At 44.1% G+C, this 21,228-nt stretch overlaps 1 protein-coding gene and 1 long non-coding RNA gene across 2 annotated transcripts; one reads left to right on the top strand and one right to left on the bottom strand.

Annotated features, from left to right (window-relative positions):
• Positions 1-272: 272 nt before the first annotated feature.
• On the bottom strand, positions 273-6,148 carry LOC144713513 (cation/H(+) antiporter 28-like). Its single transcript, XM_078588106.1, has 6 exons — positions 5,981-6,148; positions 4,879-5,886; positions 4,536-4,592; positions 4,401-4,424; positions 2,150-2,743; positions 273-1,023 (listed from the first exon to the last, which is right to left on the bottom strand). Exons 1-6 carry the CDS (start codon positions 6,146-6,148, stop codon positions 451-453), a joined length of 2,424 nt encoding a protein of 807 aa, XP_078444232.1. The 3' UTR covers positions 273-450.
• A 3,302-nt stretch (positions 6,149-9,450) lies between these two features.
• LOC144713742 (uncharacterized) lies at positions 9,451-10,416 on the top strand. The gene is made up of 2 exons (XR_013584136.1): positions 9,451-9,586; positions 10,074-10,416. It is a non-coding gene; the product is annotated as an uncharacterized LOC144713742 (long non-coding RNA).
• Positions 10,417-21,228: the final 10,812 nt, after the last annotated feature.

The raw sequence follows: 21,228 nt of genomic DNA, 5'->3' as shown, positions 1-21,228 counted from the left end.
GCTTTCCCAGCCATTTAAAAGAAAAACAACACCAAATCAAAACCAAAAGTAAGTTCAACTTTATCTTACTGTTGTAATAAGTCAGTAACTTGAACTCTTGGAGCTTTGCTTTTACTTTTCTTCCACAGTCCTTTTGAAAACACCAGCCCTGATACCAATCTGTAGGGGCTTGGGAACAAAACTCACTACTCACTTGGATATGCAACACAACATAACACAGAAAATGAAATGTAAAACATATTTTTAATTTTCAAACTAGGTACGTATATAGTAACTAATGTTCCAACAATACTAACACTCTCTTGGAATGAACAAGGAGAGAGCGATTATAGAACACGCGCTAACTCCAATTCATCTTTGGCAAGCAAATCACGAACACAAACACACATACAAACGCACACACAGAGACAAACTACTCCATTCTACTCTACCCTTAATCTCAAATCTCTCTCAGGGGATGAAGTCCGGGTCTACGGCGGCAGGGGGAAGAGGCCCAGTATCAGAGCGCTGCTGAACGACAAGCACAGAGGCTGAGACGGACAGATCAGAGGAAGCGAGAATATCGCCAATGGGGCCAAGCTCGGGGCACTCTGCCCACTCGCTCATTCCCCCCGTCAGCGCTCGGCTCCGCTCGCCGCCGCGCCCCACCAAGAACAGCTCGTACAGCGGCTCCATCGCCCGCAGAGCCGCCACCGTCTCCGCCCCGTTCGCCGCGTATTTCTCCACGTACGCCGCCCCGCCGTCCGCCACGTGTCGGCGGTAGAACTCCGCGAAGCACTCGTCGTCGAGCCGCGTCTCCAGTCCGCCGTTGCTCGCGGCGTCGTGGAGGAACCTTATCGCTGTGACGTGAACGCCCGGGTGCTCCGCCATCCTCCCCGCGTAGCACAGCGCCTCGCGGTCGTCTTTCCCCCCCACGAAGATGGCCGCTATCTGTCTTACCGAGTGCGACGCCGAGGATCTTCTTCTCCCCCCCAGCCCTCTGTCTACTAATATGCCTACCGTGCATGGCGCGTGCTTCAGCACCTGCCGTAAAGAATAGAAAGAGGGGGTGATTTTTTGCTTCGGAGAGGACCTTCCTGAAAACCCTAAAATCAGAGATGTGGAAGACTCATGTTGAGTTTGGTTTAGAGTTTCGTTGGGTGAACCCTAAACAAGTTTTGACCATAACCCTTATTTGGATGTCAACATTGAAACGTCAACATGATAATGACCCTTGTTTGAAATGTTTGTTGGCCATTGAAACGTCAAGATGTTTCTAGGGTGAACCTTAAAAAGGTGAGAATGACCCTCATTTTGTTGTTTTTGTTAACCATTGAAACGTCAATATGTTTCTAGGGTTAACCCTTAAAAGATGATAATGACCCTCATTTGGACGTTTTGGTTAACCTTTGAAACACCGAGATGTTTCTTGGGTGAACCTTAAGAAAGATGATGATGATCCTTATTTAGGTGTCTGTTGACCATCCAAACGTCAAGATGTTTCTAGGCCTAACCCTCATTTAATTGTTTGATCATTGAAATGTTAAGATGCTTCAATGATTAACCCTAAAAAAGATGATAACGACCCTTATTTGGTTATTTGCTAACCAATGAAACGTCAAGATGCTTCTAGAGTTAACCTTAAAAAAGATGATAATAACCCGTATTTAGTTCTTTGTTAACCATTGAAACGTCAAGATGCTTCTTGGGTTAACCCTAGAAACAGCTTGACGTTTTAATGATCGATAGACAACTAAAAAGTGGGTATCATCATCTTTTTTAACGTTAACCGTATAAACATCTTGGTGCTTCAATGGTTAACAAACAAATAAACGAGGGTCATTATCATCTTAGAAAAATCAAGAGAAAGAGGGTAATAGGTTTGTTTCTTCGTCAAACCCTAAAAAAGATATGACACCAGGACCATTGTTGACTCTTTTAGAGTTGAAAAAGAAAAGAACAGAAAAACCCTAAATTTACTTGTTCCTTGACCATTTCAAAGTGTAGAGAAAAGTAAATAAGAGTCTGTTTTACCGAGACCCATTTTTCCTATTGAAACCCTAAAATGAGAGATGACCAGAAAACTTAAGAAAAACGCGGATTAGGGTTTGTTTGATGACACCCAGTTTAAATTTCTTTGCCAAGGAAAAACCCAGAAGAAAAAGCGTACCTTCTCATTGACTTGGCGAAACCCAGCATGGCCCCTGTCCATGGCGCCGTCGACGCGCTGGCAACGGTGGAAGGGCAGTAGAACGAGCACGGCGAGCGTGTCCTGGGCGAGGTTACAGAGGTCGACGTGCATGTTAGCAAAGACGGAGACGGTGAGAAACCTCTTCACTGCCACTCCGCCATCGCCGTCCTCGGCGTAAGCTTCGAGAGCTTCAGTAATGGCGGAGGTCGTTTCCTGGACAGCCTCGTCGTTAACGACGACTGCATCAAGCCCGCCATGGCCGTGAACCAGAGCCGCGTCGTTCCTCTGAGTGAGCTCGAGCAGATCCATGGCGTAGACGGTGAGCGGGGCCTGAGACGTGCCTTTGGTAGCTTCCACCAGCTCTATCATGGCGGGCACGTTATGAGGGCCGTGGATGCCTACCACCATTCTTAGTTCTGTGGCAGGATCGTGCCATTGAAGCCCCATCGCCCGGCTCAACGCTGCTTTCCTCGCCCGCCAGACCACCGCCGCCACCACCCCCGGAATGAACGCAATGCTGCCCATCACCAGCACCATCACCACCAGCGCTGCATGGGCAGTGATCACCTTCTTCTGCACCAAAATAAAATTATTGTTATAAGTTGTAGCTTATTTCGATGATGCTGCTTGGCCTCTGATACCATGTAAAGAAGTGCTGATCCCTTTGGTGAAAGCTATAACTGGTAGCAAGTGCGCTGCTTTTTCTCTTAATTTTATCTTAAACGCCTGTTTTTGGGCTGTATTTCCCCCTAGGACTCAAACTGCGCTCTGATATCATGTTAAGATTCAAGGGCCAGTCACTGTGGTAAAAGCTATAGCTGATAGCAAGGGTGCTACTTTTTCTCTTAATTTTATCTTAAACGCCTGTTTTTGGGCTGTATTGCCCCCTAGGATTCAAACTGCGCTCTGATATCATGTTAAGATTCAAGGGCCAGTCACTGTGGTAAAAGCTATAGCTGGTACTACAGGCACTACTTTTTCTCATAATTTTATCTTAAACTCCTGTTGTTTGGGCACCACTGTGTTGCCCCTAGGATTCAAACTGGGCTCTGATACCATGTTAAGATTCAAGCGTCAATCATTGTTGTAAAAACTATAGCTGATAGGAAAGGGTGCTACTTTTTCTCTTAATTTTATCTTAAACGCCTGTTGTTTGTGCTAAGCATGTCGCAACTAGAATTCAAACTGTACTCTGATACCATGTTCAGATCCAAGCACCACTCGTTGTGGTAAAATCTGTAGTTGATAACAAAGGCACCAGTTTTTCTCTTAAATTTATCTTAGTGATCCTCCCTCAGTTCATGTTGTTAAGGCTGAGCATGTTGGGTCGAGGATTCAAACTGGTCTCTGATACCATGTTAAGATTCAAGCGCCAACCAGTGTGATACAAGCTATAGATGATAGCAACGGCACTGTTTTTTCTCTTAAATATATTTGAGACAATTCTTCCTAAATGCCTGCTGTTAAGGCTGAGTGTGTTGCGTCTAGGATTCAAACGGGGCTCTGATACCATGTAAAAATTCAAGCACTAATATAGCTGATAGCAAGGGAGCTACTTTTTCTCTAAAATTTACCTTCTGCTAAGGTTGTGTGTTGTAGAATATAGGATTCAAACCCAATACCTAGGCTCTGCTGGCATGTTAAGATTTAAGCTCCCACTTCTGTGCTAAAAGCTATAGCTTGTAGCAAACAAGCTATGTTTCTTCATAAACTTATCTAACCAAGGTGCTGTTTTAAACATTCTCCCCTAACACCAATTACTAAGGCTGAGTGTGTTGAGTTTATGATTCAAATACACAACCTGGGCTGTGATACCAGAGTGCTAAAAATCCGCGACTTTTGTAGATGGGTGTTGGCTTAAACCTTCCCCATCAACACTTTTGAGAAGGCTCAGCGAGCTACGCATAGGATTCAAACCCTCAATCTTGGCTCTGATACCATGTTAAGATTCAAGTGCAAACCACCCCTAAAAGCTATAATTATATCAATGGAGCTACATCTCCTCGTGAAACTTTCTAGGCAGGGTGTTATCCTAAACATGTGTTTAAACTTTACTCCTAAAAACCTGTCTAAACATTCGCCAGAAACTGCTGTTTCTAGGATTCAAACCCCCAACCTTGGCTTCGGTAACATGTTAAAATTCAAGGGCCGAACACTTCTAGAGGCTATATATTAAAGGAATGGAGCTACGTCTCTTAAAACATTGTAGGCAGGGTGTGATCTTATAAACCTGTGCAAACACTACCCCGAAAACCTGCATAAACATTCCCCAGAAACCAACTGTTTCCAGGATTCAAACCGTTAGCCTTGTATTTATACCAGGTTAAGATTCAATTGCATAGAACTTCCAAAAGATATAAATTACAGCAATGGAGATACTTCTCCTCTTAAACGTTTCTAGGGAGGGTGTCATCTTAAACACCTGTTTAAACATCACCACTCAAAACCTACGTAAAAATTCCCCAGAAACAACTATTTCTGGGGTTCAAACCCTTAATCTTGGCTCTGCACCATGATATAAATTATAGCAACGGAGCAACTTCTCCTCTTAAACTTTGCTAGGCAGGGTGTCATCTTAAACACCAGTTCAAACATCACCACTCAAAACCTACGGAAAAAATTCCACTAGAAACAACTGTCTCTACTTTCAAGCTAAGAACCAAGCTTCACGTTAAAATTTGTGTTAGGATTGAGTTTGAGTTACGAACCTCCCGGGCGACGACGGTGAAGAAGATGTGAAGATGGCCCTTAACGTTGAGGAGGAGGCCGAGGGCGAGGGCCTCGGGGACGCGTAGACCGTAGGAGCGAGCGGCGATGAGCGTGCCCAAGACCTTCCCGGCGGTGGTAATGGCAGCGAGAGCGGCGACCGACGCAGCGGAAGAAGCCCACGTCCACCTTCTCTTCCCATACCCCCCAACCCAGACCTGCAGATCAGTCCCAACCCCGGCGTAGCAAAGAAACAGCGGTAACCCGACCGAAGTCAGATACAAATTCAAGTTCCTGACGAGCACCGCAGGCATCCTTCCTTCTCTCGGCAAGAACAGCCCAACGAGAAACGCCGCGAACACGACGTCGTAGGAAGAAAACCTCGCAAAAACAGTGATAATCCCGGTAATCAAGACAACTCCCAAGCTAAGATCAAGCCCCTTAACGCTCTTCCCTTCCGGGTTCCGCATATCCGCGCGGCGGAGCAGCGGCGGCCCGGCCTTGAGAATAACCCAGGCGAGCGCCGCCATCTCCGCCGCGGCGGCGACGAGGGAGAAGAGAACTCCGCCGCGGCCGGCGGCAGAGGCGGAGAGGAGAGAGAGGAGAAGCGTGGAGGCCATGTCGCCGTGGATGGCGGATCGGACGGCCAGGCGGCCGATGTCGGACTTGCCGATCTTCAGCGCGGCGACGAGGCGGGTGAGAACGGAGGAGGAGGGGTTGGCGAAGACGACGGCGGCGATGAACGGGGCGAGCTCCGTTCTGGGGAGGTGCTCTTTGTTCAAGAGAGGGCCATGGAGAGCGAGATAGAAGACGGCAGCGGCGGCTAAGCCGGCGTAGGCGACGGCCCCGTCGCGGCCTCCGTTTCTCGCTAAGTTGCGCGGCTCCATCTCAAGCCCGACGGCCAGCATGTACGCCGCGCTGGTCAGCCTCGCTAGCCCGCGGAGTATCTCTCCCGTGCTGTCCCCCGCCATCACGTCGAGGAAGCCGGAGTTGGCCGAGAGAACGCCCACCTGGGGAGGAGAGAGAGATGAGGAGATGAGGGGATGGGGAGGAGAGAGAGATGAGGGGATGAGGGGATGGGGAAGAGAGAGAGATGAAGAGGACCAGGAACTCTGAGACGATGCGCGGCTGGCGGAGGCGGAGGAGTGCGAGGTGGAGGAAGCGGGAGAGGAGGAGGAGGGTCAGCAGCGTGAAGCCGATGGCCGCGTACATGTTCGCTTTCATGGAGCTCTGCATCCAGCAGAGCTGCGTTCTCGGCTTCCCGTTCTCCATGATGATGATGATGATGATGATGGTGGAGAATGGGATGGAGTTGTGTTCTTCTTTCTATTTGGAGCTCCGCCGAGAGAGACGGTTCGGAAATAGCGTTCTGTGAAGAAGAGGGAAAACCTGAGGCTGGAGTTTTGCCGTTTTGTCTCCCTTTAAGCGCAACGCTGGAAGGAACGGAACGGAACGGAACGAGGACGTCGTCCCAAGTTCATAGCTTGGGGAGTTTGATGATTAAAGATTTTAAATTCTTTGGGGACTTGATGTGGGGAGGGTCCAGTGTCTCAATTAGGGTTTTTCATTCTTTAGCAAACAGGCAGGTTGAACAGTATTTTGAACTGGCAGACTGTTTTTGACATTTAGAATATCAGAGATTAATAGTTATGCATTTGTTTTTTTGGAAATTGAAAGAAATTTGTAGATTCACTTTACCGGTTTTATTATCAAACTGCTAACTAGAGGTTCCAACAACTAAGAATCTCTGTGAACCTTAAAAAAGACACATGCCCAGAAAAATATTTGTTTTTTGAGACCATGTTATAAACTCTATCTGTATGAGGTCTGATCGCCAGTACATATTATATTAGATCCAATTGGATTCAGTCTGAATTTGGAGAATAAACCAAATAAATTTGACTTTTACTTTCCCACTCCAAAGGTAACTACCATCAACTAGCACTTCATGTCAATCATTAAAAGTAATGGTAAGATACGTCGATTTTCCACTTTATATGAAACTAATTATTGGATGATGTTTTTTAACCAGCTAGACCAGCATATACATACATTTATATGGATGTATTGTATACACATGGGGAATTGTTCTTTATTACTACAAGAAATCCCATAACATATCCAGATTTTACTAAAAAATAAAAGTAGTCAAATGAAACTATATGTAACTGAAAGCTGTCCAATTTGCTTCATAAAATGAAACTATATGTATCTGGAAACTATCATCTAATGTTTACAAGTTATATAAGTCATTGCCCTAGAATTAGCTGTCTTAGCCCTTTTGTTGGCCAGCCTTGTACACAAAGAGTCATACGAATTAGTTCCCTCAATTCAGTACCTTTCATTTATTCAGTCAAAATTTCTCACTAAACAGCTGAATGTTTGTGAAATTACCAAATACAAACAGAAACAAAAAATGTTAGTTGTTCATACCTCAACAAAAACCAAACCTTACATCCCTATGTTACGGTTTTTGCCAACAACTACTACTTAAACCAAAATTGTCAGAAGTATGCTTTTTCGATTTGCACATGAGTTTTTTGAGGCAGGAAATGAATACAACTAGAGTGTATGGATGCAAAGGAGATGGTTATTCCATCCATGGACGAAAAATTGTCCCATCCTAGAGATCAGATGAATGTTGAGACAAAAAAAACTGCCATGTTTGAAGGGCCTTGGACGACAGGCCAGACGGTTTTTTCATCCAGTGGGATCCAAGCAGCAGTCCAGAGGGAAAACTAAGCAGGAGCTGAGAGGGAGACAAGCGAGAGCTGAGAGAGCCTGAGAGGGAAAACTAAGTGAGAGCCAAGAGTCTGAGAGGGAAAGTCAAGGGGAAGCCGAGAGACTGAGCAGGAGCAGAGTGTTCATAAGACACACCTTTTCATGTGCCTGACGTCAGGAGTGACAAGAATGTCTCAGACTGGATGGTTTCCACACTAGACGGGAGATGAACAAAAATATTCAGAAGGGGACAGACTATGGATGAACGAAAGATCAAAAGATTGATAAAATAAGAAGAAGAGAACAATAATAAGAGAAGATGAAAACGAGAATAATAGAAGACAAAAAGAAAAATACATGAATTAGAAACGAAGATGATAAGATTAATAAAATAAGAAGAAGATAAGAAGAAAGGAAGATGGTTGTAATAATAAAAGAAGAATTAGAGAACATGAAAAGAAGACAAAAAATAAGAAGAAAAGAAAAAATTAAGATAACAATAAGAAAATAAGAAGAGAAGAAATGACAAGAATAATAATAGAAGGATAAAAGGAAAAAGATAGAATACAAAACAACCAGAAGCAGGGCAGAGGTGGAGCATGAGGCGACTCTCGGGGAAGTGGTCAGGTGGGAGTATGGCAGAGCTCAGGTGGGAGGTGGCAAAGCAGCCAAGCAAAATAGACCATTATTCTTGGTGGTGGTACTAGCCTGGTAGGTTGGAATTTTCTAGGTGGTGGTCCCTTGTCCAAACTGTCAAACCTTAAATACAACAAATGCAAAGTTCTTTACATAAGTGTGGTCAGGTGACTAAAAGAATTATTGTGATAGTTTGTTGGGTAATCAATTAGAAAATTCCAGCCATATCAGATTCTATACGGTGTACAGTGCGGGATACACAATCTGGGAAGAAAAGAGATATTTTATTCCCCTAAAATAGGGGTATAGTGCACGATCGTCCAGGACGGGGGCGAAGGACAGGACCAGATGAAGATCATCCCGTGCCCAAGTCGTCTTATCCCTAATATTTTTATCCACATCCTGTCCCTTCCAAAAACTGTCCCGTCCAAGACATTCTCGTCCCTTCCCATGTCCCGGGACAAAGCTGTGCATTAGGCGACTCGGAATTCGACATATGGCATGGCACGTGTCAAGAAAACCGTCCCGTCCAGTCCTCCCTGGATGAATTTTTGTCCCGTCCAGTTCTCCCAGGATGAATTTTCGCCCCGTCCCTCGTCCCGGACAAAAAAACCCGATTTTATATTTTTAATATATTAATATAGATTTTTCTAAGTTTTTTAGGGAATTCCGGAGGAGAGAGAATACGTAGGGCCATATTACAATTATTTCTGAGCGGCGTCCGTTTGCACGCACGTAAAAAAACAGGGACTTTGATACAAATTGTCATTGCGAGGCCACGTGGCTACATCTCAACCGTCAGATGTGAATCCGGCGGTTTTCCGTCCAGATTCGTCTGTCCAACGTCCGAGACCACTGGACGGACGGTTTTTTCATCCCATGGGACGAAAACCATCCTGTCCGGTGGTCCCCGGGTCAAATTTTCGTCCCTATATTCGTCCGTATCTTTGGACGGGAAGATTTTTTCATCCCGGGACGAAAAAATAGTCCCACCCGTGTCCCTGCAATATATCCAAGGCCTCTGACAGGACGGTTATTTCGTCCATGGACGAAAACGTCGGCCCGCGAAGGGAACGCGGTCGCCTCTGACAGGGGGACCGCAGAGACCGTCCCGTCCGAACTTTGGGACGGACGAATTTTTCGTCAACGAACGAAAAGAACCGTCCCGTTCGCATCCGTGAACTATATAAATACGGGTATGAGAGAAAAGCAGATTTAAATTTGAAAATGAAGGGGAACGGAGTCTCCCCGAGCCCGGGAGAAATTTCTAATTTGATTACCGTCGTGCGTTGCGCCAGGGCGGCACAATTGATCTCTTCTCTCAAGTGTCGATCCGTCGCCCTCTCGGCAGAGGTAAGCCGTAGATTTTTCTCGTTTTCCTTGAAAAAATCGCTATCGACGCTGATTTACATCTCTTTTCTTTTCAACCTCGATCCGTCGCCGCCTCGCGCGAGGTAAACCGTAGGTTTTTCTCGTTTTCCTTGAAATAATCGCTATCTGTTCTGATTAACATTCTCTTTTCTCTCAAATCTCTGTCCGTAGCCGTCTCGTGCGAGGTAAGCCGAGGAGTTTTCTCGTTTTCCTTGCAAAAATCGGTGTCTACACTTGTTTACATCTTTTTCTTTCAAATTTCGATCCGTCCTCGCCTCGTGCGAGGTACGTCGTAGATTTTTTCTCATTTTCCATAAAAAAAAAATCGATGTCTACACCTACTTACATCTATTTTCCAAGCATTCCTCTACATACGTGATTTGATCTCCATTTTTTTGTTTTCGGAATAGTATTCGGCTTTCAGATCTGTTTAGTTGTATGGCGTAACGGTGATTTGAAAATTTTCAAGGATTTCGAAGAACAGTGGAGGGAGAGGGAGCTGGAGAGAACATCTGATGTGGCCGTGGCGAGCCTTCGGATTGCGCAAGCTAAGATGGCTCGACGGAAGGAATTTCCTATTTTCCTGCTCGTGATTCTTCTGGTGATTAAGGTGAGTTTCGTGATCTTCGCTTTTCTCACTGCTACTTGTTCATGCTCTCCTGTCGTCTACGGTTACACCTAAAATCTATGAACAGAGATTCTTTGCGGATTCCTGCGCAATTTGATTCAAGAATTGAATCTTTAACTCTTTATCACCGATTTTATCGAATGCGGACATTTGTTCCTAAAGTTAATCATTGCTTTGATCCGAATTATTTGACATTCATTTGATCGGCGGAAGATCGACCAATTTAACTCTATTTTTATATGGGGGAGTCTTCTTTTGATCGGTTATTATCCTCGATTATTATTTTGATATGGACTGTTGGTGATGACTGATTAATCACCAAATAAAATGGATTATGGATTAATTGACGAGTATGATTTGTTCTATACTTGTTTGATCTATGACCAATAACAAGAAACTAATTTTATCTTAGTGTAGTATTCTGTAATTATTTTTTATTGATGATTATCTCATAACTAGCCTAGTTTTACAAGGATTTTCGAACCGTATCTATGTGATTATTTCCTCCCATATTTATTTAGATGTTAAGAAATTATCCCTAATATGATGTATGTTAGGATATTTAGGGCTTTATTGCGGAATGCATGATTGTGCAAGACATTTTATAATATTCATTGCATACGTTAATAATACAATTTTAAAATATTATTATAAACTAAGTGTTATAACGCTTGAGGGAAATTTTAGTAGTGAGCAACCTAGATCATAACGAAAGATGCTTGTGAGATTAATAATAATATTTATAAAATAAACTATTAATTTAATAGACCTGTTTTTCACATAAAAGAGGAAAAGAGTATATCTGCTGCTCTTAAACTTGTATTCCTATATATATAACATTTCTCATCCAATTAATATGTAGATAATTAGATACTCTCTCAGCTATATCTATCTAATTCTTAGCCCTTTTCTTCTCAATCCTTCCTCTTCTCTTCTATCAAACTAAAATACCCTATTCACCAACTCCTTGCATCTTTATCTTCCTTCACTAACTATATATATCTCTCACTTAACATGAATCCTAAATGTCAATTAAAATAAATAATCATACTAAATATATATTCCACTAAGCATAGTATCTTAATTAATCCATCTCTATATTATTACTCCTATACATATATTTTTGAAGAGTTTTGAAAATTAAATTATCTGCAATCTAGGAATTGGAATAAAGAATAATAAGCAACCAGATTTGACAAGAGACAGACAAAAAGGTGTTAGAGAGAATTCCATAAATTCAAAGGATTCCTATTGGAATATTTTCAAAGCTACTGAACTTGAGTTATGAGGACAAATGAATGAAGTTTTTTGTCTTTCTTTAAAAGAAAATTGTTAGAGTTTGATATTATAACATGACTTGTGATCTTTGTTGACATTTAAAAATGTAAATTCAATGATTTAAAATGAAAAATCATAAGGCTAAATAAAAATCCACATAATTAAAAATTTAAAAGTATGTCTTTCATAACCTTTATTATTCTATCCCTTTTCATAATACTATAAATAATTTCATTATCACAGTTACTCACTATCTATAATACCTCTAATACATAAATATATATATATTAATCATAATAATATAAATGTTATATTATCGTATAGATATATTGCCTCTGCCTTATTTATTCCTAACAATTACTACCTATTTCTACTTACTATTTGTCTTCTACCTTTTCACTATCTCATTTATCATCACTTTATTCCTTATTTCATCTATTTATATAACTAGTTCCTCTTATTATCATTATTATCATCTTATTTTCCCTAACCCTAATTAAAACTTTAGATCAATCTCTAAAGGCCAGTCTTTATGGAGATAACCCAGCTCATCACAATACATATTTGGATCAGATTAGATGAGTACAAATTTTATTTGATTTAGGCGAAATAAATTTCACAATGACATTACTATAACACCATGGTTTTCATTCTTCAGTTTCCAACCAATGGTATGCTAAGTTACATGTCATGTTTAAGAAGATGTAGAGTACATCCACTTGCTCATAAATTGTTAATCCTGCTGAAACTATATGTGGCCAGCAAGCTAATGATGCGTTCCATGTTCATTTATACATTACATTCATTATAGTGCATATGTGATGCTTATCATGAAGTCCACGAATACATGACCGAACTTAGTGAATTATGATGATATCGTAATATGGATATCACTAGTCTTTATGCATGTGTTATAAATATCCCTATTTGAAAGTTACTCAACAAGGATATTGAAGTATCAAGATAAACTAGAACTATCTAGCCTCACCCATATGATAAGTATGGTTGGTCCCATAGCCATTAGTGTGGAGATAATAAGGATAGATAGGGGATGCTCTTTGGCAGAAAGAGTTCATTGAATTGATCCATTTGAATCCTTGAATGATATTTTACCAAACTTTCAATTAGGTTGATTCATGTCACATTTGTGTACGTGATCCGTAGAGTTGAGCCATCAAAGATGTATTGTGGATGGATGGCAGTACATTGATTATGACCTAGGAGTTCCAAATCGTAGAATTCTAAATAACCTTAGTTGGGGTGCATCAAGAACTATTTAGTGGTTAAAATGGGATCACCTGATTGAGTACAAGAGGAGACAACTCAAGGACGAGGAAGTGATCAAAGTCCTTGCCTTAGGTAGTGAAAAAGCAGAGAATAATTATTTGATGATTTTCACTAACGCATCAGTACGAACTCAGATAACTGATTAGGGTTTTACATCAAGATGATATGAACTTTATCACATCTCAGATTATCAAATCAAAAATGGACTTGAAAAATAAAAATAAAGAAAAAAACTGAAAGGTCACATTTTTACATTTTACCTCTATGATTTATTAGTTCCTTGAATGAAAATATTCAAGTCATTTAGATATCAAAAGTAATGATGTATCTACATACTATTTAACGTTATGAATATCCTATTTTTTTGGTGAATTAGGTAATATAAATCTGATTTCCTTCTCATTTTTGTTTCAATTGGACGTATCACTCTAGAAAGAGGAAGAGAGAAAGAGGGGGCACTCAAACTGACTCACATGGGTATTAAAGGATGGTTCCCCACCTTTATTTATATTATTTGGAAATTTCTTATGAAAGTCATTAGGAAAATTTTACAAAAATCCCCTCCTTGAAAACACTTAGTAAAATTTGTCAAAAGTTTAAAAACCTTGTATGTTTGATGCCCTAGGCCCATGTACTAGTACATTTGATATTTGAATGGCCCAATAACTTTTGTTAGGCCAATCTTATCGATTAACTATATTAAATATAGATTATGATGCAGGACAACTAGGGAGGCTGACGACTAGGGAGACGGGAGTGATAATGAAGGATGGAGGGTGCTGGATAGGTTTGGAGAGGGATAAACAGACCGCAAAATCCACACGATCGAATTCGTAAAGTTAAAACCAATGAGATAATGGTGGTGCAGCCCCGTTCCTCGTCGAGGGTGGGAGTACTGTCTTCAACCACCGCGACGATGCTGAAGCACCAAATCCAATACTCAAATTCACATCCGCGGGAAATCTCACGAAAGAAAGAATTTGTGGAAGTTCCAAGAAAGTCGAATCAAATCTGACGGCGGTGGAAGAACACTCGCGGAACACTGGATGAAGAACACTCGACACCAAAGAGTTCAAGGGTACCTCAGCACCGTGGTGCGTGACGAGGCTGCGGGAAATTCAGGTCGTGACGAGACTAGGCGATCCGGGCGTTGTGTGGCCCACTGGACGAAAAAATCTCTAGGCGTTCCGGGCGTTGAATGGCTCTGGTATGGAAGCGTTTGAGCTAGACTGATCGCTTGACGGTGAAGGCACTTGGACGACGAGAAGAGACCAGGGTACGGGCGAGTGTAGGTGCAGGTGACACCGACGTGCGCGGGCGGCCGTGAGCGAGGTGGTCGGTGCAGGTGTCTGGTGCGGGCGGCCTTGAGCGGGCGGCCTGCACTTGGCGTTGGCGCCGGCGGCCCTATGTGGGCGGGCGGCGCTAGGGGCGGGCGCGGGCGGCCTTGAGCGGGCGGCCTGCACTTGGCGCTGGCAGTCCTGTGCGGCTGGCCGCAGGTGCGCGGCGTGGGCGGCCTTGAGCAGGCGGCGGCCTGCGCTTGGCGCTAGTGCTGGCGGCCCTATGTGGGCGACCGGCGCTGGGCGCAAGCGCGGGCGGCCTTGAGCGGGCGGCCTGCACCTGGCGCTGGCGCTGGCGGTCCTGCGCTCGGCGCTTGTGGCCCTGGGCACGGGCACGAGCGGCCTTGAGCGGGTGGCTTGCGCTTGGCGTTGGCAGCCTTGGGCGGTCGGTCGGCGATGGGCACTGGTACGGGCAGCCTTAGGCGGCCGGCCTGCGATCGGGCGCTGGCACAAACGGCCCTAGGCGAAGAGGAAGGGGTAGGAGAGAGAAGATAGAGAAAGAAAGGGAAGGGTGGAGGAAAGGAGAGGGAGAGATCGGCATTCCGCGATGTGTGGCGGCGGTGAGGGCGAATCGGCGGCGATCTGAGGGAGAAAGGTAAGGGAGGCTAGGGCAAGTCCTCCAAGAAGAGTTTAACAAAAACTCAATTCCTGAATTATGACTTGTCTAACTGTTTCTTGGAACATTGGCCTATACATATAGGCCTTGGAGGAAAGAGAAAATACAGTTATTAAAAAAATAAAAATAAAGATGAGCGGCGTGGTTTCGTGTCACGTTAGAGGGCAGTTGTGGATCTGTCTTTGGCAACGTGTCTGGACGCGTGAAGGGGCGTGCATGGGTGGAGATGTGCCTGATGTTGGCGTGTTGACTTGGTCCAGTGATGATGGCGACGTGTCCTTAGCAGTGGCGTTGACTTCAGGTGACGGTGGTGGCACTTCTAGTGTCAATGCGTTGACGCTGTTGCCACCAGACTAAAAATCAAGTATTGATTTAAATCATTTGATTGGTTAAGTTGCCAACCTATGGGATGCCCTATAACATATATAAACGAGCATGTCTCCTATCTCATAAAGACTCCCATTGTAGGTTATCGTGTGTATAAAATCATTCATCTATGTGAGAATTTTGAATTATTTAGGGTACGGCTAACTTTCAAACACTAATTGGTCAGTCTAGTAAGTATTGATGCATAGCCAACTAATTAGAGAGCATATTCTCCATTATTTCCACTACATTGATCCAATCTCCTTCCATACTGAGGGCCAAGGATCCCAGATTTATCTCGCAGAAATAGTCATAGTCAAAACACAGTTTTCTATCTATAAAGGTGTCTATAGTTTTTTAGATCTAAGGACCACTAACACAATTGTTCTGAATCAACCTGTTTGATAATTTGATATAATACCATTCAGGAAATTAGATGGATCGCTTTAGAGAACTCATTCCACTAAAGAACACGTAGTATCCATCCTTAATATCTCCACGCATATTTAAAGACTAATAATCATCATATTGTGATTGCATCATAATTCACTTAGTCATTGCATGTATTCATGAAATTCAATTATAAAAATCTCCTGTGTATTATAATGAACATATTATATTGGTCAATAAGATTAAGCAAAATTTATAATGTGAAATTGGCTTTTAGGCCACATATATTTCCAACAACAAGGGACTATATGTACATGATAACTGACAAAAATATTACATGAGTGAATTAAGACATTATCTCTATCTCTATCTAATATCTTGATCTCTATTTCTATCTCTATAGATATCTCTATCTATCTCGATTCATTCTGTGGATCTCTATCTCTATCATCATAGTAGCATGTCTCTCCTCTGTCATTGGCGATCTGCTCATTACTTTCGCATCTGATATCCGATTGAGCTGAAATTGATTCCATTGGATTTGGAAGGGCGAAATCTATAGGAATCAATTTAAGAGGAGATTTAAGATTTTAGATGAATCAATTTAAGAGGAATCTATAGGAATGGATCAGTATAGCTCATTCTAGAGGAGATTTAAGATTCAAGGTGAGTTTTCCTTCTCGAAATTTATTTTCGCAAATTCGGACGTTACAATAGACCAATCTCCGTTAAATTTGGGCTTGGATTTGATGGAAATATATGTGGCCAGCAAGCCAATCACACATTCCACATCTCGTTCCATATTCATTAATAGAACATATTCATTATAGTGCACGTGTGATGCGTATAATGAAGTCCATGAATACATGATCGGACTTAGTGAATTATGATGTGATCGTAATGCGGAGATCACTAGTCTTTAAGCATGTGTTCTAAACATTCCTATTCAAAGGATACGCCGAGAAGGACATCGAAGTATCCTGATAGAATAGCACTATCTAGCCTCACTCATATGATGAGTATGGCCGGTCCCGTAGCCATTAGTTTGGCGACACTAAGGATAGATAGTGGGTGCTCTTTAGTGGAAAGAGTTCACTGAATTGATCCGTACGAATCCCTGAATGGTATTATACTGAACTGTCAATCAGGTTGATTCATGTTACGGTTGTGTAAGTGATCCTTAGACCTGAGACACCAAAGATGTCTTGTCGACGGACGGTTGCACTTTGGCTATGGCCAACGAGTCTCTATTCATGGGATTCTAAACGGTCTTAGTTCGGGTGCATCAAGAAGTACACGAAGGCGATTGAGTGGTCAAGATGGGATCATCCACACTCGGTATAAGAGGTGAAAGCTCAAAGAAGATGATGCAACGAAGTCCTTGGCAAAGGCAGTGAAATATCGGAGAATAGTTCTCCGATGATTTCCAAATGCATCAGTACTAACTCGGATGACATATTGGGGTTTGCTAGTTGACCATACCCTAAGTCGTCCAAGGAACGTCAAGTGGATTAGGGGTTATACATACACGGTAACCGATGATGAACAGGTTCCATGAGTGAGTCGATGCACACTCCTTTGTATCTTCTAGGACACGAGGTGTAGCTTGGCACCCCACGTGTCGGAGTCTCGACATATCGATTGGGTTAAATCGATCCGACATTAATTAATCTATATGATGATATAGTTAATTAATTTGGAAGGCCAATAAAGGTTATTGGGCCGCTAGAATCGTTAACTAGACTGATACATGGGCCTAGAGGGTCACACGCAAATGGTCTTTTGGACGTTGGAAGATATACTTAAGTTTTGGGGGTTTTTATGAGAAATACCCACTTAGTATAAATAGGGGAAGGATCTGAACAAAATTCACCCGGGCCAGAATTGTTCAGGGGCCATTCCCCTTCATCTCCACTCTCCCCACACCCCCTCTCCATCCCTTATGTGATCGGGATGACGTAACGACGCCGACGGAGAAAGAAGGGGGCTCGTCAATGAGAAGGAGGAGATCTGACGTGCCGAGGGCCACGTGGATGTCTAGAGGTTGCACACTTGAGCAGCTTGACTCGTCTCGCTCGGGGATTGAAGAAATCATGAATGAGATTTGTGCAAATGTACATTGTTTCAATGTTTTCGTTGATGCCGTTCGATTCGCAAAAGACTTTCGCTGTGCATCATTTTGTTTTGTTCATCCATATCTAGGCTTATAGAACCCAACATGATTGTTCGTATTGGGGAGCTGAACAACAAGGTATACTTTATTGTTTACCGACATCATTTAATGATGTCGGGAAGGAGACTATTTGTCCATCTATCTGGATGGTTGAAAGCGACAGGTGTCGTGATCCTGGCCGTCCAGATGATGGACTTAAGGTACACCCTCCTACGATTAAAAAAATCGAGCCGTTGGCAATAAATGCCAACAGCTCAATAACTGCACCTTTACGCATAGGGAGTTATGACATAGCCATGTTAGATCGAACGGCTCTTATTACTCACGAAAATGAGATGGATCTAATGATGATCGTCAGATCTGACAAGTCAGCGGGTCTAATTAAAAAATCCGACAATGCATTAAATATGTCATCGAAAACCTCGTTGAATGCGGCGCCCACAATATTTGACTATTCCACAAAACTTCGGCCGTCGGATCCATCAACGGCACACCAAATGAACAATGCTGATTGGCATATGCACCTGCCAACTCAGCTTCTAACTCAGCCGCTTGCTCCATATGCTGATTCAGCTGAGAATGCACGCGCTGACTCATCTGACTCAACCGAGTCTACCGGAGTGGACTCGGTCGTGATAGGCTGAGTCGATCAGGTAAACTTGGTCATTTCACGCTGGGTCGACCCGATTGAAGCGGCTGGGTCCGACGCGGTCATTTCGGCCAAAACAGACCGGGTCCATCCGGTCGACTCGGTCGGGTCTGACCCGGTCGACCTGGCCGACCCAGTCCAGATCAACTTGGTCGACCTTAATCGAGTTGACCAGGTTGACTCGATCAACCTTGACCGAGTCAACAAGATTGACTTGGTCAACCCTGACTGGGTTGAAAAGGTAGACTCGATCAACCTTGACCAAGTCAACCAGGTCCATTCGGTCAACCCTGACTGAGCCGACTCGGCCGGGCCCGACCTGGTCGAACCGGTCGAAACTGACCGGCCAACCCGGTGGACTCGGTTGGGTCCGAACCGGTCGACCTGGCCGATCCAGCCCAGATCAAGTAGGCCAGGTCTACTTGGTCAACCCTGACTGAGTTGACCGAGATGACCAAGTCCAGTCGGTCCACCTTGACCGAGTCGATCAGGTTGACTCAATCAACCCTGACCGAGTTGATCAGGTTGACCTGGTCAACGCTCACCAAGCAGACTTGATCCACTCGGTCAATTCCGACCATGTTGACCTAGATAAATCGGGTAACCCGGGGGTAGGCGTTGATCGACCCGGGGCAACTTGAGAGGGCTTGACCAATGAGGGCATGGCTAGTTTGGCAACCCACATTGTGGTTACCCCCCCTGCTCTAGATAGAGTCGTACCACTCGGACTAAAATCCACTAGCTCGGCGGCACAGAGAGCACAGAAGGAGCAAGGACAAGCACATGATGAGACACTATGTGGACTTGCTCCACCGGTGACCAAGGCAGCGAAAGTGGCGGGCACTACACACACAACTATCACTCAAACCCTCCCCAAGCCCACATTTCCCCCTCTTTATGATGACACGACCCCCAAACGGGGTTACATTGACTCTAAGAGAATGCTAGTAGTAGCATTCTCCAAAGAGGAGGTCTCGAGAATGGCAGCACCATTTGCTTACACCTTGATAGGGAGATTTGCTATGAAATGTCCACTTATTGACGATATCATGAGGGTATACTTAGTGCCGGGGAATTTCCTCGGTTTGGTGGTTATTGGCGCACGCAACCATTGGAGTGTCTTCATTTTCTTCCAATTGGAAGCTGACTTTAGGAAGGCTTGGAGTCGAACTATGTGGACGATCAATGGCTCCACCATGCACACCTATCGCTGGACGACCGAACAGACGAGTACCTCCCGAGAACACTACCCCCACTCTGTGCCGGTATGGATAGGTTTCCCAAGGCTACGACCACATCTCTTCATGCCCACTGCTCTCGAATCTTTAGCTGGTGCAGGTGGAACATTTATATGTCTTGATAAATATGTACATTTGTTCAATCGCCCCAGATATGCGCGGGTTTGTGTTGAGATAGACCTACTTGAGCTCATTCACTACATGATCCTCATTCGCAATAGCGATGAGTCAATACGCCAGCCCATTGTGTATGAGAACCTCCCACAGTTTTGTAGACATTGTATCCTCCTTGGTCATACCCTTCATATGTGTCACGAAAAGGCGTCGCAAACCACCTCGACCCCCACGGAGGAGTACCTTCCCCTTTTGTCATACAACGATTATATAATAGCAGCAAAATCCCCTACCCATGACCGTTGTCATACCTAGAGGCCACCCCCGAGCACACGTCCCACCCCCCTATCGCATGGTGTGCCTAGTGCCTCGCCTCCACGGGACTCTCTGTCGGCTAAGCCAGCCCCAGCCAAACTTGCCCCGCCCCCCCATATCGTAGGGTATGCCTAGTGCCTCGCCATCACGGGCCCAATCGAGTACTAGTAGTAGGGGCCTCCGGGGTTAGGGATAGGCTTGGAGGGCACAACTTAGGGATAGTTGGGCTTATTGAGCCGATGACTACATCGGATCACTCCCATTCCAATGCGAGGAAACTCGGAATGGACCATGTTTACTGTCATTCTTTGAATAAGCTCTGGCTTTTTTTGAAGCGAGATTATTCATTGGAACTACTGGCAGAAGGGACCTAGTACGCCACTTTTGACGTACCGCACTCCCCGAAGCCATACATGCTTACAGTAGTCTACGCATCGTATAGACACCTAGTGCGGGAGACCCTCTGGGAGGAGCTCACCTTACATATCCATGCCCATTCACGGTTTGTTGACCTACCTTGGTTTATCACTGAGGATTTCAACTGCATATGGGCAGTCCAAGAATGCCATGGGGGCCGCTCACCTCGGTCACGATCTATCGAAGCGTTTAACAACTTTATCCATCAGGCATCACTCGTGGAGCCACCTACCATCGGTGAAAAGTGGACGTGGTGTAATGAGTGTCAAGTAGATGTAAGTATGTACGAACGGTTCGACCGTTGTTTTAATAATATCATTGCACTAATGCATTGCACCATCACGATTGAGATCGTATCGAGATATTACCTAGATTACTCATCGATCCTCCTTCTCCTAGACTCGAGTAATCGAGTTTGCCATCCTCCATTTCGATGCCAAGTCATGTGGTTAGAGCATAACGACTTCCATCGTTTTGTACACAGCCATTGGCATGGAACGATCTCTATGTCGCCTATGGAGAACTTCAGTTTTAGGCTAAGGAATCTCAAGTTCCACCTGAAATGGTGGAATCGACATGTCTTTGGAGACATACACGCATCGGTCGAAGCACTCACGAAGGAACTAGTTGCTGTTGAGCGACAACTGCAAGATGGTTGGACGGACGACGTGGGAGAGCGCCAGCTTCGACTTAGAGAGCAGCTCGAGGATGCTATGGGGCGTCAGGAGATTTTCTACCTCCAGAAATTACGGAGCCAATGGCTGGGAGAAGGTGATAGAAACACACATTTCTTTTACGCCTGGATCCGTCACAAAG

Source organism: Wolffia australiana, chromosome 16 (assembly GCF_029677425.1).
Source record: "Wolffia australiana isolate 7733 chromosome 16, ASM2967742v1".
Classification (NCBI taxonomy): Eukaryota; Viridiplantae; Streptophyta; class Magnoliopsida; order Alismatales; family Araceae; genus Wolffia; species Wolffia australiana.
The sequence above is the reverse complement of the archived record's forward strand: the minus strand, read 5'-3'. Positions and strand labels throughout refer to the sequence as shown.